Here is a 19544-nt window from a genome sequence, read left to right on the forward strand (position 1 = left end):
GGAGCCTGTGGGGCTTGATCCCAGGACCCTGGGACCATGACCTGAGCCAAAGGCAGGCACTTAATGACTGACCCAGGGACCCCTCAAAATTAAACTATCTTGTGATATGTTACCCCTAACTAACTGAAGTACTTTCTGATTTTTATTAACCTTCAAGAAGTGGAGTTATCACTGTCTTTTTATATTAATTTCTTTTTGTCTGTGCTGCAAAGTGATAATTTTCTTAATAATTTCTTAATTGTACTAATAAATTGAGACTGGTTTTCTACATTGAAAGCTAACAGTTCTTTTGTAGGAAAAAAGCAAGAACAACTATTAAAAGTTCTGTGTAGGAAACCTGAGAGGCTCTTCAACTCTGATTTTCTTAGTTTAATTTTTCTTAAATGTGTTGCAGATCCTTTAGGGTGGCATTAATCATGTTCTGCTCTAAGTCCAAGAATGAATTCTAGAAATTCAAATATAAGATTCTCTGGGTAGAAACAAGGAAAATTATCATTTTAACTTTTAACATTTTGAAAACTTATTGACATAGTCTATGTCAAAAGCATGCTAAATCTTCATGTAAGTCTTTTCCAATGAAAGTCCTCAGAATTTTATTCTGGCAATCAAAATAATCGTGCAAGATGGTTTCAAATGAATAAGAAGTTCTTCCATGGATAATTGGGCCCATAGTGTCCTGCCTCTCTTTGTGTCCTGCAGGCTTGCTTCAGTTCTCCACAGGGCTGCCCCCCCAGTCCGAGGACACGATGATCCTTCCTGCAAGCAGTATTCCACACGTCACTGTGCAGGAGGAAGATGGAGAAGTGAGGCTACTGGTCGTCCGGGCACAAGGCCTCCTAGGGAGGGTTCTGGCAGAATTTAGAACAGTGCCCCTGACAGCATTCAGTCCTGAGGACTACCAGGTATATATATATTCCTTAGTCCTTTGGAAATGATATGTGCACTTGTCAGATAGTCTCAACCCTTCTCTTGGAGGACTGACCGGAAGGGACTTGGCACTAATCCTGCTCAACACAGAAAATAAGCACTGATGGCTCTCTAGCCTTTTACATTTCTAGAAATTAAAATACTTCAGTTCTTTGAAGCCTGACACTTAAGTAGCTATCATACTGATGATAGATCTTGTACCTTATATTTGTCATAGTTTTCATTTGTATTATTTATTTTTATATATTTATTATATAAATATATATTATATATTATATTTTATATATTTATATATTTATATATTTATTCATTTGTATTTATTTTATATATATATATTTATTTATTTTTAATGTTACAGGTTTTGATCAGGTGTATTTACAGTTCTGTTTCTAACACATTTTATTTTATTTATTTTTTTTTTTAAAGATTTTATTTATTTATTTATTTATTTGACAGAGAGAGATCACAAGTAGACAGAGAGGCAGGCAGAGAGAGAGAGAGAGAAGCAGGCTCCCTGCTGAGCAGAGAGCCCGATGCGGGACTCGATCCCAGGACCCTGAGATCATGACCTGAGCTGAAGGCAGCAGCTTAACCCACTGAGCCACCCAGGCTCCCATGTTTCTAACACATTTTAAATCCTCATGTCTGCGTCCATCAAATAGGACCAAATTTGTGAAGAAATTATATGTCCATGTCTTTTCAATTTTAATTATATTTTTTGTTCAAGTGAGCAGCAGTGTGGTACTGGTAAACAGAAAATTGGGATTTTTGAACTGGACCAGACTGGGTTTTAAGTGGTCTCCTATGTTGGGTGGTCTTGGGAGCTCAGATCTTCCTAATCTCAGTTTCTTTATCATTAAGAGGAGATAATATCTGCTGGCCAGGATTGCTCTGAGGATGGATGGCAGCATTTTAAGTGTCATGTCCTGAACATGGCACATATATCGTGACACTCAGTAATCACTGCTTATTATCACGAATATTCATTTGTATTAGGCAAATGCTCATAATTTCTTCTTGGCTGTACTTCTTGAGGAAGTATTTTATAGCCTCCAACATTTCTGTTTTCCCAAAAAATTATCTCCTTTCAATTTAATATTAGTTTTCCTGTTTTTCTTCTTCTTCCTAACAAAACCCACACAATGGTACAGTATCCAGTAATTTGTATACACTTTTAAGGATAAACCCCAGAAACCCTGGCTAATTGAATTTAATTAATTTTGGCTGTAGTCCAGTTAGTGAAGTTTTCTCAGATTTCTTCCTTCTCAAACTCTTTTTCTTGGGCAAGTTATATTTCTCTTGCCTTGACATATATTGTATCTTTAATTTGATATGTAACAAATTGCACAAGACATGATAGCTTAGCTTAGTATTCTCTGCATTTTTCTTAGAGAAATACTTTGGTCCTTATACTGATAGTGTCCAATATCTAGGTAGTCTGGAAATCCCCAGTCTCCAGTTGGATTATCATTTTCTTTAATAACCAAAATGAAATAAAACAAAACCTATGCCCCTATCTGTCACAACTATCAGAAAGCTACTACCCTTGAAGACATTTCTGATGATTTTTAGGGTACTGGTACTTAGATGTTCTGTATGTCACTGGTTTCCACTTTGAACTGTGATATTTGCTTGTCCCTGAAAATGTGATAATTTTTCTTCACTTCTCTCTGATGGGTCATCTCTCTCTGATCTGCTTTACCACAAAAGTAAGACTTCTTAGGCTGTGCGTGTGAGTATACATGTGTTGGGGGATGGAGGGGAAGTGCCAGGAAAGATCATCTATAGAAGAGACAATTGAATGTCAGATATCATTTTTCTTAACCTTATTCTCATATGCTGAAGTATAGGTGGTCCCCACCATACAGGTGCTTACTTCCAGCTCTTGTGATATAAAACAACTAATTAATGATTGAATCACAGTTATAGGAATGTTCAAGGTTGATACCCTGGGAGAGAAGTAGGTATTGACATAGGGTAGTTGAGGAGGCCTTTCTTGGGGAAGTGATACCTATGCTTAGCTCTGAAGTTTAAGGAGAAAATGATTAAACTAAATGAAGGGGGAAAGAACTACTCAAGACTGGTAAAATGGCATGGTTAAATGGTCCTAATGAGGAGCAGAAAGAAGACCAGTGTTTCCGGAGTGTGGAGAGCTAGGTGTCCTGGTAAAAGATAAGGTATATGGGGACTGGATCTTTCTAGGCCTTAGATCATGCTACACATGTGCCATATATTTTAAAAACAAAGCTAAGTAATTGAAAGGTATTATGTATTTATAAAAGCTCAGTAGTCAGAATGGGGGAGAATGGATTGGAAGATAGAAGTACTGGATGCAGAAAGGCCAGTAAGGAGTCCACTACCTGAGTAATGGCGTAGATGTGAAGAAGTAGGTGGGCTCAAGAAATGTGTTTGAGTTAAAACGGGGTGATTTGAAGGTTGTTGAGTGCAAAGGATAAGGCAGAAGAGTGTGTCAAAAGTGACTTCCTAGTTCCTGGCACAAACAGCTTGCTGCTATATAATTTAGTACTGTAGAGAGGATTGGATAAGGCATAGATTTTTTTTTAAGGGGAAATCATGAATTAAAAATTCTGACAGAAATGATAAGAAAACTTTGAAATAGGCATTAAGTTTTAAGTCTGGATAGCAGAGGTTGGAGACGAGAATTTGGGAGTTGGGAACATATAAATAGTATTTGAAGTCTAAATGCATGGTAGCCTTTTTTAGAAAAAGACTCTAAAGAGAATCTGATGAGCAGTTTTTAGGGATTGTAAGGCAACTGTTAAAATCAACAAGGAACACTAAAAAGAATGAGCTAGAAACGTAAGGAAAAATGGAGAGTGTGATATCATGGAATACCAGAGAAGAACATATTTCTAGAAGAGGAAATGGCTCATCGTGTAGGATATTGCTAAGGTCAAGTTAAGATGGTTTCCTAAGACGGTCAAATATTATTTCTGTTGTTAAGACTTGTGGAATTACTCTACTGATGACTGTCCTCTAGGCAAAGTTAATTAATCCCTTCTTGAGCTTACTATATGCCTTTTATAGCAGTTGTTTTTCTGTTCAAGTTATTATATTATGTGGTTAACACTCCTTATAGAATGGTCTCCATCTAGCTAGAGATTTGTCTTGGCTGTTTTTGAATCCCAAACATCTAAAATGGTACCATGTACATGATGTGCATTTGATAAATATCCAAAAAAGTAAATAAATGCATGATTAGGTTAATTGTACATGGGTTTCTCAATTTAACTCTGAGATCATTAATAGCTCCTGAGAATGAAGTACAGTTTGTCCACACAAGCTAACACTAGAAAAATTTAAAACTTTTAAATGTGTACTCATGACTTGTGGGGACGATGTTTATGTAAGAGATAATGAGGTTGGGGAGGAAAAAAGGGCCTTGAACCTTTGAATTTAAATAACTTTTTGTTTTTCCTCTAGTATGTGAACTTTTCTGATGCGAGATCTATATTTTGAATTGCAGTTGCAAATATAATCAAGAAAATGTTAATGCCCAGTAGACTGATATTTTTTATTGTTTGGAGAAATTCTCAGAATGAAAATGTGAAAATGCTGTTGTTACACACTGATTATTTACATTACCCTGATATAATTTGAACAGTTCTAAATATAGAGTTTGCAATATAGAGATGCAAGAGTTTCGTGCATCTCATTGAATTAATTTAGGAATCTGTGGATGTCACCTTTTCAGATTTCTTGTTTGCCTAGACTGCTTTTTTGATGAATAGGCAAACAAGAGAAATAAAAATCCATCTGCTTTACTTAGTTGGAGAATATTTATTTAAAATTTATATCAAACACTATTCACATCCACTTAAGTGTTTTCAGGTTTATATTTTACTTATGTTCTTCTGTTTCAGTATTTATAATAATTTGGGATATAGAAGACACTCTCATCTTGTACATTAATATGCAGAATAATTATAATCTAGTGGATAAATCTTTTATTTGTATTTCAGAGTGTTGCTGGTACCTTAGAATTTCAACCAGGAGAAAGATACAAATATATTTATGTTAATATCACTGATAATTCTGTCCCGGAATTGGAAAAATCTTTTAAAGTTGAGTTACTGAACTTGGAGGGAGGAGGTAAGCTGGTGACTCAAAAGTATCAAATATTTATATTTTCTTGTTTATCTGTCTTGAGGATAGTTGATTCTCTTAAGGAAATATAATCCTTTGAATCAATGTTACCTTTTTTTTAAATGTGTGAGTTACTAGTTTTTGGGAAAAGCACCCTAAACATTAATAATTACTTAAGATAAATTTGGCAGACAGTTTTTGATGGATAGTTGCTTTCTTTTCTTGGTAAAAAGAATATTTCCATCTCCCTACATAAATTTAGAAAATTATTCTTAAAAATTAATATTCAACTCATAGTTTTGTTTACATAGACTTTTGCTGTGAGGTTTGGTTAACTCTGAGTTAATATTTCTAATGTTTATTATAAGGATACCACCTATGGTGCTGGGTTTTTTTTCCCTTTTATTACCCATTGGTTTTTCCAAGTTGAGTGCTTTGATTTTCTTTTTTATTTTTTAAACTTAGAAATATATTTATTATTATGTGTTTCTATGTAGCACAAAATATTTCCTTATATATGTAAAAAAGAATCCCCAAAATAGTATAATTGTAATGAATCACCAAATTATTATTTTTTTTTTAACTTTAAGATTTATTTATTTATTTGAGAGAGAGATTGTATAAGAGGGAGAGGGAGGAGAGAATCCCAAGCAGACTCCTCGCTGAGCCCAGAGCCCCACATGGGCCTGATCCCATATCCCTGAGATCACTACCTGAGCTGAAATCAAGAGCTGGATGCCCAACTGACTAAGCCACCCAGGCACCCCCTGAGTGAATCACCAAATTATAGTTGTCGTTCGTAGTAGGTGCTCCTAAAATCATGTCTTTCCTCTTACTCTTTCAGTTTTCATGGTAGCTTCTTTAGAGCTCCAGGTGTAGCCCAGGTGAATGTAGCCATTTTAGATAATTTTTTATGAGTGATTATCAATAAAACAGGTCAACAGCACTTTATCCTCAATTCTGATATTCAGAATCTCCAATTTTCAAAGATTTTTGGAGTCAGGATTCATTTCATGGCAAAACTCTTCTGCACTGAAGAGATGCTTCTTATAGTCTTTATCCCATTTGGATGAACTATTTATATAGGTTTCTTCACAGAAGTGTTAATGTGTATGATTTTCAGGTGCTGCTGGCGGTGTTATACAATGCATGTGATATGTACCATAGTCGCTTTATAAATGTAAGAAACTGAGAGTTGGTAAGATATCAGCAGGATAATCTCTTCCTTCCAAAACCTGGTATTACTGTCTTATTATTATCTTCATTGTTTTAATGAAGAAGGTTATAATACTATACAAGGCACCCAAAGGGAAAGATTGAGTAAAACAGAAATATTAAAATTGTCTTCTACTATGTAATGAGACTTTGGATTAAGTATGGAAAATATCCCCAATATTTTCTTTCCCTGTGTTCACAAAGCCCAGGTGAAAGCAAACCAGGGAAATGATTAAACAGTGCCGCAGCTTGGTTGACTGCATAAAGCAGTAAAAACATGCTGGATGGCCTGTTTGGAGGATGGCATGTAAAAATACCAGCTTGGTTTGTCCTCCAGAGAGAAGTCCTTGCATTTCCAAATCATATTTTCATGACACAACTTCAGTAATTAAGGGCCACTATAAAATATTTGAAAAGTTGTTCTTTGTATCACTTGTAGTTAGCAATACTTATGGAATAGAGAAAATGTTAGCAATCATTATTGATTGATAAGGAACATTAAGTATTCTTCAGAAGTAATATTTCTGATCATAGTGATACTTGGTATCTTATATAGAAACTTTCCCCATATTTGTAGAATATGCATTGTTAGGTATTAATCGTGCATGAGTACCCAGTTGAAAACCAATCTTGCAGACTTTGAGTAAGCAATAGTGGCAGAGAATCTCATTTTCTCATTGAGTTGGGATTGGAGGTGAAGAAATCTAGACAGTGGCTTCTATTCCCCAAGTTATAGTAGGGACTGTCTAAGAAGTACAGTATTGTGAGGCGCTAAATTCTTTTGAGAGTCAGGGGAGCAACCATCATTCCATATCGTTTTGTTTATAAAACGGTTTGTTTATAAAACGGTTTATAAAACCCACTGTATGTAAGATAGCTACCTGCATAAATGTTTTATGTTAGCCAGAGTGCATAGTGTTGAACCATTGTCTCTCATGACTTGCAGATAATATAGGGGATGTACTGGATATTCCTTAAAATTCACTTTGCCTCCTAAGTCTCTAAGATGATTTCAGATTTGGGGTGCCATAAATTCTCGTGTCTGGTGTATCTCAGTCCTATTGAGGGGAAGAACAGAAGAGCAGGGCGATCTTAAACTTGCATTTCAGTCAAGGACACTGATAGAAGCACATAGGTCTGGATGTGGACTTGCCTCTCTTAATCTTCTTTTCCATTGCTATCATCAGTACACTTCCTGTCTTCTTTGCAAACTTTTGGTAAATTAATGGGTGGAGTTTAAGTGTATTGGAAGTGAGGGTAAACCATTGTCTTTTTTATCATAGTCCTCATATATTGCCAAGTACTTTATTTTTTACATTATTTATTTAGTCTTTAGAGCGGTTCTGTAGAAGGCAACACATTTTTTAGGTGAGAAGACTGAAGTACCAAGAGTTTGAATGGCTTGCTGAAAGTTTTACAGTGGGTATGTTTCACAGCTAGGCCCGAAACAGATTGTTGTAGGCTGCTTATCTAGGGTTCTTTTTACCATGTCACTGGCAAAAAGGTGATCAAGTGTGAGAATGGTACATAAAGTGGGAATTTGAACATATGGCTGGAGGGAAATATTAGGTGCATTTCCCTAATTTTGAGTTGATTGTGGTGAGTGGTAAGGTGACTCTGTCATAGTCATAGTCCTATAGGCCCAAGTGTGTGATTGTACACAACCACAAATATTTTAAAAATATTTAAAATGTTAGAAACAAAAATAAATAAAATGTTAGAAGCAATTTACATTGCTTTAAGTAAGTGATTTAAAGAGACAACTGGTTAAGTTGACAGAAATGGGAAATACCAATTACAACTAACATGGAGTATTTCCTAAAGCTATGGATGAATTTTTAATAAATAAGTAGCTTGATAAATCTTATACTTTTACCACTTCAAATAATTTATCTTTTTTGGAAGAATGCATGCCATTGGGTGAATATTACTACATTTTCCTCTTTTCTGGATATGTTCTAAGAGCTCTCCATTTTCTCGTTGTGTCAATGTTTATTGTGTGGGTGTGTCTCTGTGTCTCCTTGTGAAGTGACTGAATTCTTTAGGGTTGATGGCAGTGGTAGTGGTGACGGGGACATGGAATTCTTCCTTCCAACTATTCACAAGCATGGTAAGCAGCTGTTCCAAGGCCCTTTACTAGTCTTCATTTTATTTTAACTTCTTTTTTTAGAGATAACAATACTGACCAATTATTTACATCTACTATGTGCAGGTTCTTTACATATTTTATCTCAGTAACCATAGCAGCAACTTTATAAATTAGTATTTGCTCCATGTCACAGTTACCCAACTAGAAAGTGATCAAGCCTGAATCAAGTCCTTACCTACCTCCAAAGCCCAGACTTTCCTCTGTATGAACCCAATACAGTGTCCTGATTCCAACTCTAATAGAAGTTTTGCTATCATTCATGAAGTGATTTTTGAAAAATATTTTACATAGTTTTGAATACCTAAAAAGAGAGAAATAGTACATTTATACTTTCCTGTTAAATGTATCATGCTTATTTTATTTACAAAAAGAGCCAGCAGTCTTTATATATAGCATTTAATCAAAACAGTTGGGAAAAAAAAAGTTAAAAAGGCAATAAATAGGGAGAATAAGTTGCCAGTCATGGGTGGGAATACTGAAAAGAGATTTTAAGTAGATTCCTATGCAAACATGATTCAGCTTTTTACCTCAGATACTTTTTTTTTGTATCGAGAGAAAATTATTTCTCAAGGGAGAAATTTTCTAATCTCAGATATTCCTTTATCACAATTTCAGGTTTTATGTTTTAAGGTTAGAACTCATGTTCCCACCTCTCTTATTTCTAACTTCCACCAATGCATCATGTAACTACTATATTTAATTACTCTGTTACTTCTGGAATTGCTCATTTTCTTGTCTGCATATACTAATGCAACATAAAAGTTGGACATAATTCTTAGGAAAAAATGCAATGCTTCTGTAAAATTGGCACCTTTTTAGTTATAAGATTGGCGTGTTTGGGGCCAGGAGAGGTTGATCTATAATATAATAATGTGATGAAAAAATAGGCCTAGAACTAATGCTCATTAAAAACCAAGAATCTGTTCAGTCAGATAGTTGAAAATCGTAGGGAAACTGATTCATAAAGGTAAGAGGCATTTTGGCTCATGTTCTTCTGAGGTCAGCAAGGATCGTGGGAGACTTTCCTCATATACTCTGTGTGGAAGAATGTTCTCTTTCATAGGACAGAAAAAGAAAACAAGTTTTCCTTATTCATCTCCAAGTGCTTATACAGCACTTGTATATCACATTGGTGCCAAACTAGAGAAAGGTCATAAAAGCATGAATATGTGTGGCAACCGTTTGTGTCTGCCTTTCTTTCTAAAACAAATTAGAACGTACTCAATGAATGGTACAACTCTTTTCAAAAAGTTGTTCCTTGGCTTTCCTTTGGTTTGTAAATTACTTATTAACATTTTCTTGCTATTTGTTGGAACTTACCCATGCAGCCAGTCTAGGAGTGGCCTCACAAATTCTGGTGACAATTGCTGCTTCTGACCATGCTCATGGTATATTTGAATTTAGCCCTGAGTCACTCTTTGTCAGAGGAACTGAACCAGAAGATGGGTATAGCACTGTTACGTTAAATGTGAGTACTGTTTTCCCTCCACTCTTAGACACTTTCTGTTCTTTTAAAACTGTTTTATTGTATTATGAAAGTGTCCTTTATGTTATTATTATTATTATTTTTTTCCTTTTTGGGTAGAGGGGAACAAGCCAAGTGGTACACACAATACAAACTGATAATTGAATAGTGATTTGACATTTGTCTTTGTATGTAATTTTGCATAAAAGTTTGTCTTATGATTTTGAGGAATCCTGACTCTTTAAGGAATATAGTGGAGCCCTCCAAATATTATTTTTTATAGATTTTGTATTAATTCACTTAGGCTATAGAAACAAAAGTCTCCTAAAGCTCAGGGGCTTAGTATAACAAAGGTTTGTTCTTCCACTCATGGTATGTCTCCAGATGAACTTGGCCATCACCAGTTATTAAGGGATCAAGGATCCCAGAGGCAACATCCCAGCAGGTGCTTCTGTCTTCATGGAGGGGAAAATGTGGGTTGGAGAATTGCATACTGGCCCTTATGATTTCTTTCTGGAAGTGATTTGTAACCTTTCAACTTAGACTTTTTGGTCAAAGCAAATCACATTGGCCATGCCTAATGATAATAGGTAGAAAAATGCAATCCTATCTCACCTCTCTCCCAAAAGGAAAGAAAATCCAAAACATTTGTAAATAGCAATAATAATGATAACCCTATATGTGGTGTGTGTGTGTGTGTGTGTGTGTATGTGTACTTTCTTCTCTGCTTTGTTCTAGTTAGGAATTAAGCTGATTCAATTGTTAAACAACTGGGAGGAGCTTGAAGCTTGCTCAGCTTCCTCAGGTTTTATATAAATAATGAAGAAAGATCACTCAATGGCAGATCTTCAGTAAATTGTTGTGGAGTAATTTGAACAACTTTAGAAAGGATAACTAATTATTCAAAAAAAGAAAAATATTAAGGGAAAAGATCCAGTTTTATAAAATTCTTGTCTTGAATGTTATTTTGAGTTAACATTCATAATTACAGCTATTTATTTTTCTTAATATATTATTGGCAAAAGTATTTCTTGCTTCTTAAGTATATTTTATCCAGCTTTGGGAGAAATATGTTTTTTGGTGAAGATAAAAGGAAATATAATTTGTTTTCAAAAATGAGTTTTATGGCTAACTTTTCAGAAAATATCACTCATTTCTTCCTTACAATGAAGTATATACCATTTTTGTAGTAAAAGCAAAAATTTTCATGAGTGTGCTTAAACAAAAGAAATTATTAATTACATTTGCTTCATTACTAATATAATTGTAGGAATGATATAGCTATAGTTTAGTTAGAAGGTAAAAATGTTCAATCAATGTGTAGCTTTATGCAACAATCACTTTTTAAGTACTGTGAGGGTCTTCAGAGACTGGTGGTTGTTGGTCCCTGCCATCAAGAATCTCAAATTCTTGAGAAAAACTTGTAGAAGATGGAAATTTAATATCCTGCTATCATTCTATATTTACAAACCTCTAAATCAATGGTTTTAATCCCTCTCTTAATACATTTTGCTATTAAATATTTTATAGATAATAAGAAGCCATGGAGCTCTGTCTCAAGTGACTTTGCTCTGGAGCATAGGCTCCGATCCTGATGGCGATCTGGCCTTCACCTCTGGCAATGTCACATTTGAGACTGGGCAGAAGAGTGCCAACATCACAGTGGAAATACTTCCAGATGAAGATCCAGAACTGGATAAGGTCTTCTCTGTGTCAATCCTCAGTGTCTCCAGTGGCTCCTTGGGAGTTCATACTAATGCCACATTAATAGTTTTGGCTAGCGATGATCCTTGTGGGGTCTTCATCTTTTCTGAGACAAACAGACCTATCAAAGTTGAGGAAGCAACCCAGAATATCACACTGTCAGTGATAAGATTAAAAGGCCTCATGGGAAAAGTCCTAGTCACATATGCAACACTGGATGATATGCAAAAACTGCCCTATTTTCCACCTAATATAGCCAGAGCAACTCAAGGAAGAGACTATCTGCCAGCTTCTGGATTTGTTCTTTTTGGAGCCAATCAGAGTGAGGCAACCATAACTATTTCAGTTTTGGATGATGATGAACCGGAAAGATCGGAGTCAGTATTTATTGAGTTACTCAACTCTACTTTAATAGAGGAAGTACAGAATCGCCCAAGTAAGTAACTATTAGTGTGTTTTTATTATTATGGGAGGTAAGAATCCTAAAAAAATAAATTAAGATTTGGGTATAGTAGAAAATCCTATAAAAATAGTAAGCTCTGACTTTGAAAGCATCACTTTACACAAGTTTAACTATATGACAAATGGAAGTGGGACACTTGAAAACCCAAAATTATGTTTTGAAAGTCCCTTATGTTCCCAAACTAAATTGTTAAAAGCTCTGGTGTAATCCAGTGCAACTGACTTCTAGCGCTATTGTATTAGTACTATGTATTAGTACTAGTATTATGTATTGTGGCTTCCAAATCATTCTAAAGTCAATCTGGGTATTCTAGGGATGGTTCTCGTGGCAAGATCCTGAGCCTCCTTCACCTCAATCCACTCTGGATGATTCCCTGACCCATAGAGCTTTGGCCATGAGCACGTGGGTCCAGCAAGTGTGCAAGGGAAGGGGGACAGGAGTGTGTAGCCGTAAGAAATCCCGTAAATTTTTTGGTCACTGGGAGTTGAGAAGAAGGCACTGGTTGGGGACAAGAATGAGGAGTGACCAATCAGCCAATCTGGCAACTTCTTTTGAAAAGTAGCAGTCACTCCGTCTGGAATTGTGGCTCAGGGGCTTTATAGAGAGAGCCGGGTGGCTCCTGGTAGACAGCACGCCTTGTGCTTTTGGAACTGAGAGCAGTCATTGTGTTACAGCTTGTTCATTAGTCACATCTCCCTAAGAGGACAAATAAAGAGAAGAATCTAGATTTCCTGGAATAAGGGAACAAGTAAAGGAAGAAAGATTAATATTAATTTGATATCAATTTAACATCAGTTTTAGAGTAATATTTATAACAAAACCTTAAGGAAGCTGGAATTACATATTCCAAAAATAAGATTCTAAGCGCTGCATGTTGACTGTGTTTTGCCATATAGACTAAAGTTTCTCATAAATTTATTTCTTCACCTTACTGTAATACCTGGATGGATACACTATATAGTAAACAACATTCTTATCCACAATGTAAGTAAGTAATTGTAGTTCAAGATTATAGAAAGAAATTTACTTTAAAGGACAACTGCTAATACTAAGTTCAGATTACAGTCAAGGTTAAAATTCTCACACAATATGCATCCTTTTTTCTCTTAAGATTTAGGATCAATTCTAAGAGCAAATGAATTGTAATAAAATCCAGCGATTAGTCTTACTGAGTAAGAATTATAAAATAAAGCCTAGTTTTCAAGAAACTCGTTTATTGAGTAAGATAGAAATAAAGCCAGAAGGGCGTATCACATACAGCAGTGTCTAGGAACTGTGGATGTTGGTATAAGATAACTTACGTTTCAATATATAGTAACAAATTATTGAACATAATCTTTTTCTGCCCCAGTTTCTTTATCTCTTATACAGAAATATAATGGGACTTAAATATAATAATATATGTGAAAATTAATGCAATATCTGGCACATGATAAGCATTCAGTAAATACGAACAATTGTTGTTAATAACATGGTGTATGCAGAATATCATTGTGCTATGGGATAGGAGAGACAACTGACATGTATTTTATGCTTATTCTGTTCCTGGAACCATGCAGCATACTTGGGGCAGTTCACAATAGACATAAGATATGATGTGAAATAATTAAAGAACAATTAAATGCAAATCTGTGTGATAGTGATTACATTTTAATAAGCTAAATCAGTGTAGGACCTGATAAGGTCTCTGTTACTGTACTCCGAGTATAATCATTAACTTTGAGGAAAGCGGTATGGGAAGACTGGAGATCAGCACCTGGGTAAGAGCACAGCACAGAATGTACGATTTGGATAACTGAAGGTTTTATACCTGGTTTGATAAGGAATTGTATGTAGGGACCAAGAGATTAGAAAAATTCTCACAGGATGCTTCTTGATATGTCTACCAGGTACTAGCATGATATGTTGTGACTTCCTCACCATCTTTGTGCCTCTGATTACTTGGTAAAATGTGGACAATGTTACCTGCGCATAGAGATGGTGTAGGGATTAAATGACTTGAAAAGTGCTTAGAATAATGCCTGGCAAATTCTTTTCTAATCTAGGTGAATTTAATTTTATTATATTGATTTAGAGTTTTTAAATTTTTTTTTTATTAATTTTATTTTTTTTAAACATATAATATATTTTTATCCCCAGGGGTACAGGTCTGTGAATCGCCAGGTTTACACATTTCATAACACTCATATAGCACATACCCTCCCCAATGTCCATAACCCCACCCCCCCCCCCCCACCCCCCCTCCCCCCATCAACCCTCAGTTTGTTTTGTGAGATTAAGAGTCACTTATGGTTTGTCTCCCTCCCAATCCCATCTTGTTTCATTTACTCTTCTCCTACCCCCTTAACCCCCCATGTTGCATCTCCTCTCCCTCATATCAGGGAGATCATATGATAGTTGTCTTTCTCCGATTGAGTTATTTCGCTAAGCATGATACCCTCTAGTTCCATCCACGTCATTGCAAATGGCAAGATTTCATTTCTTTTGATGGCTGCATAGTATTCCACTGTGTATATATACCACCTCTTCTTTATCCATTCATCTGTTGATGGACATCTAGGTTCTTTCCATAGTTTGGCTATTGTAGACATTGCTGCTATAAACATTCGGGTGCACGTGCCCCTTCGGATCACTACGTTTATATCTTTAGGATAAATACCCAGTAGTGCAATTGCTGGGTCATAGGGTAGTTCTATTTTCAACATTTTGAGGAACCTCCATGCTGTTTTCCAGAGTGGTTGCACCAGCTTGCATTCCCACCAACAGTGTAGGAGGGTTGCCCTTTCTCCGCATCCTCACCAGCATCTGTCATTTCCTGACTTGTTAATTTTAGCCATTCTGACTGGTGTGAAGTGATATCTCATTGTGGTTTTGATTTCAGGTATTTCCCTGATGCTGAGTGATATGGAGCACTTTTTCATGTGTCTGTTGGCCATCTGTATGTCGTCTTTGCAGAAATGTCTGTTCATGTCCTCTGCCCATTTCTTGATTGGATTATTTGTTCTTTGGGTGTTGAGTTTGCTAAGTTCTTTATAGATTTTGGACACTAGCCCTTTATTTGATATGTCGTTTGCAAATATCTTCTCCCATTCTGTCAGTTGTCTTTTGGTTTTGTTAACTGTTTCCTTTGCTGTGCAAAAGCTTTTGATCTTGGTAAAATCCCAATAGTTCATTTCTGCCCTTGCTTCCCTTGCCTTTGGCGATGTTCCTAGGAAGATGTTGCTGCGGCTGAGGTCGAAGAGGTTGCTGCCTGTGTTCTCCTCAAGGATTTTGATGGATTCCTTTCTCACATTGAGGTCCTTCATGCATTTTGAGTCTATTTTCGTGTGTGGTGTAAGGAAATGATCCAATTTCATTTTTCTGCATGTGGCTGTCCAATTTTCCCAACACCATTAATTGAAGAGGCTGTCTTTGTTCCATTGGACATTCTTTCCTGCTTTGTCGAAGATGAGTTGACCATAGAGTTGAGGGTCTATTTCTGGGCTCTCCGTTCTGTTCCATTGATCTATGTGTCTGTTTTTGTGCCAGTACCATGCTGTCTTGATGATGACAGCTTTGTAATAGAGCTTGAAGTCCGGGATTGTGATGCCACCGACTTTGGCTTTCTTTTTCAATATTCCTTTGGCTAGTCGAGGTCTTTTCTGGTTCCATATAAATTTTAGGATTATTTGTTCCATTTCTTTGAAAGAAATGGATGGTACTTTGATAGGAATTGCATTAAATGTGTAGATTGCTTTAGGCAGCATAGACATTTTCACAATATTTGTTCTTCCAATCCAGGAGCATGGAACGTTTTTCCATTTCTTTGTGTCTTCCTCAATTTCTTTCATGAGTACTTTATAGTTTTCTGAGTATAGATTCTTAGCCTCTTTGGTTAGGTTTATTCCTAGGTATCTTATAGTTTTGGTTGCCATTGTAAATGGGATTGACTCCTTAATTTCTCTTTCTTCTGTCTTGTTGTTGGTGTATAGAAATGCAACTGATTTCTGTGCGTTAATTTTATATCCTGACCCTTTACTGAATTCCTGTACAAGTTCTAGCAGTTTTGGAGTGGAGTCTTTTGGGTTTTCCACATATAGTATCATATCATCTGCGAAGAGTAAGAGTTTGACTTCTTCTTTGCCGATTTGGATGCCTTTAATTTCCTTTTGTTGTCTGATTGCTGAGGCTAGGACTTCTAGTACTATGTTGAATAACAGTGGTCATAATGGACATCCCTGCTGTGTTCCTAACCTTAGCGGAAAAGGTTTCAGTTTTTCTCCATTGAGAATGATATTTGCGGTGGGGTTTTCATAGATGGCTTTGATAATATTGAGGTATGTGCCCTTTATCCTTACACTTTGAAGAGTTTTGATCAGGAAGGGATGCTTTACGTTGTCAAATGATTTTTCAGCATCTATTGAGAGTATGGCTCCCAGCAAGCAGCGGAGCAACGGAGCAGAGTTTTTAAATTTTAACCATGATTTAATTTAACATAGTCTGTGGGTCTCTATCATTGAAATTAAATGGTGTTACTGTTTTTAGATTAAATTGTCCGAAAATTTTTAATTTTATTATCACATGTTTCCAAATACAACAGTTGTTAAAGATATTCTGAATATCAACTCAAAATTGTTTACTGCTCATAAGAATTTGTTGATGCTTCATTCATGTTAAAATGTCACTTTTTATGTTGTTTTTGCAAAGGTGCTGGTTGGAATTGAACCTAGAAAATAATTTAGGGAGAGTTTGTGGAAGGTCTTAATTGCCTTCACAGTAAGTTTTGCTGTCTCTAAAATCAGTGGAAGGTGAGAAGAGAGCCTTTAAAGTATTGAGCACCCTTTTAACGTATCAGCACTGTGGATGGAGTGCCTGGGTGGCTCAGTTAGTTAAGTGAATCTGCATTGGGGTAGCTTTGAGGCTGTTAATGAAGATGGGAAAAAGGAATGGGTTTGTGAGCAAGGACAGGGTAACAGAGAGGGAGTAACTTAGTTACAGTATGATGATTTGCAGCTGGTCTTTGAGGACACAAAGCTTTATGACTTTCCTACTCAATTTTGTAAGTGAAATGTTTTTTTAAAAATTTTATGTCATGCTAGCAACTAATTAGAGGAGCATTGGAAGAGCCTCTTGACAAATTTCCAATAGTTATTAAAATATTCCTGTAGGATAACTATTCCTGTGCTAAAGAGTCCATAATAAAAACCTCTCTAGAATGTAAAGCTACAAGAGAGTAGGGACTTTCTGTTTGTTTTTGTTTCCCCCATATCTAGATTAGTGCTGGTCCGTAGTAGTTGGTACATGTTTTTTTGATAGAGATAATAGAAAGAAGCACCAAATGAGGATCCCATTTTTTTTTATAAAGATATTTATTTATTTATTTGACAGACAGAAATCACAAGTAGGCAGAGAGGCAGGCTGAGAGAGAGAGGAGGAAGAAGCAGGCTCCCTGTGGAGCAGAGAGCCCGATGTGGGACTCAATCCCAGTACCCTGAGATCATGACCTGAGCTGAAGGCAGAGGCTTCTGAGGATCCCTGAGGATCCCATTTGGCTGACGGAATCTTGCTGAGGTTTCCCGATGACTTTTGGCAGGTTGGTAGAATTTTGATACATTAGCTCTTCTTGTCTTTCAGTTCCAAATTCTCCACGCCTTGGGCCCAAGGTAGAAACTATTGCTCATCTAATCATCGTTGCCAATGATGATGCATTTGGAACGCTTCAGCTCTCAGCACCGGTTGTTCGAGTGGCAGAAAATCATGTCGGACCCATTATCAATGTGACTAGAGCAGGAGGAGCCTTCGCAGATGTTTCTGTGAAGTTTAAAGCCGTGCCAATCACTGCAGTTGCAGGTGAGAGAAGACCTCCAAGGGGCAGTGAAGTGTTTTGGAGGGAAATTATATCCTTAATTAACAAAAGTTGCTTACAGATGTAGTTAGAAAAATCAACCAGAAAGCAGTAATTCTCTTGCATCTTTTAAAAGGCAAAAATGTAGAGCTTTTATCGTGTATTTAGGACACGATTTTGAAGAATTTTTTTGAAAAATGTCCGCAAAACTGTATATGAATTTTAAAGTTAAAATGACCCAAATATGCACAAACCAATGAAAAGTAAACTAGGGAAAGAATTGTTAGGCTTTCTCTGTGTGTACTTTTTAGTCATTTGAAAGGGATTCATGTGTAAATGATCCGAGGAGAGCAGGATAAAATGTGCAGCTGCATGGTTGCCCTGCTTGGCAACACTCTTGCCTCTCAACCCATTTATCTTGCTTGTTTATTTATTTATGAAGAATGTGGAAGAGGCAATGGCTAGCATTAACTATTCTATGTAAGCAAAATGATTTCACTGCCAAATGCAAACATTAGGAGACTGCCTTTTTGTTGGTGCTGTTACAGCATCTAGAGGGAGATCTGCCTGAGAGCTATTCAATTAGAATCTTTCTGTCATGCGCTTGAAGAAACATGAGTGTGAACGGATAGGATAACACGTTTGATATTTTGAAATAAATGATATTTGCTTGAAGATAATAAACAAGGCTCACCTAGTCCCTAAGTACGTGTGTTGCGTGCATGCATGCAGGGTGGGTAGCCTAGAGGAATGAATGCCTGACTGTAGGGGGCCCTACACATGGCTCAAGAGTGGGTATGAATCAGTGTTGGAGATTAGCCTTACGCTTCATAAGGAGGCTGTCTCCATTCCCTTCCCACTGTTTGACCAGAAATAAAGCTACCGCCAACATGAGTGGTATGCGGTAACAGCTTTTTAATCCAGTTTTTTTTTTGAAAGCCCATAGTTTCCATCAATAACATTGATGAGGCAGACATGTCTATATCTGTACCGCAGTATAACATATCTTTCTAGTGAGGTCAGAATTTTAGTTCTGTTCTTTGTTTTAAAAGATTGTACACATTTTCTTTCTCTTTTGTAGATAAGGGGTTATCTTGTGGTAATGGATGACTCTCTATATTTTTGTCTATGTCCATATCTATATCATAGCTATATCATCTATGTCTGAATATGACAAATAGAAGAAATTATGCATACATCTTTCTAAAAATGAAAGGATAAACTTGAACACCCTTTGGAGGTCTTTTTCATTATTTTATGATCTCAAACTTGTTTTTTCTGGCAAGAGAGAAAAAATCTTTTTGTTTAGAATATATGTAGTCAATATCCTCAAAAAAGCTTTACAAGTAAGTATATCTGTAGAATTTGATAGGTCCTAGTATTTTACTAGTATATGGCATGTTTATTATCATATTTGGGACTAAGTCTTAACATTTTGCTTTTTATCTTCATAGGTGAAGATTATAGCATAGCTTCATCGGATGTGGTCTTGCTAGAAGGAGAAACCAGTAAAGCTGTGCCAATATATATCATTAATGACATCTACCCTGAACTGGAAGAATCTTTTCTTGTGCAGTTGCTGAATGAAACAACAGGAGGAGCCAAACTAGGGGCATTAACAGAGGCAATCATTATTATTGAGGCCTCTGATGACCCCTATGGATTATTTGGTAACCAAACTAGTTTGTGT

General features: G+C 36.2%; 1 protein-coding gene across 1 annotated transcript in view; it reads left to right on the forward strand.

Moving 5' to 3' along the window:
- Positions 1 to 19544, forward strand: part of LOC111148290 (adhesion G protein-coupled receptor V1) — a 507584-nt gene that overhangs the window by 64892 nt on the left and 423148 nt on the right. The window contains exons 24-30 of the mRNA XM_022504771.1: positions 700 to 902; positions 4911 to 5040; positions 8279 to 8359; positions 9727 to 9866; positions 11394 to 12003; positions 17644 to 17859; positions 19309 to 19524. Of these exons, the coding sequence (XP_022360479.1) occupies positions 700 to 902; positions 4911 to 5040; positions 8279 to 8359; positions 9727 to 9866; positions 11394 to 12003; positions 17644 to 17859; positions 19309 to 19524 (1596 nt within the window). The remainder of the gene's footprint in view (positions 1 to 699; positions 903 to 4910; positions 5041 to 8278; positions 8360 to 9726; positions 9867 to 11393; positions 12004 to 17643; positions 17860 to 19308; positions 19525 to 19544) is intronic.

The sequence above is a fragment of the Enhydra lutris genome, unplaced genomic scaffold, assembly GCF_002288905.1.
Source record: "Enhydra lutris kenyoni isolate GAN:26980312 unplaced genomic scaffold, ASM228890v2 scaffoldscaffold19, whole genome shotgun sequence".
NCBI lineage: Eukaryota > Metazoa > Chordata > Mammalia > Carnivora > Mustelidae > Enhydra > Enhydra lutris.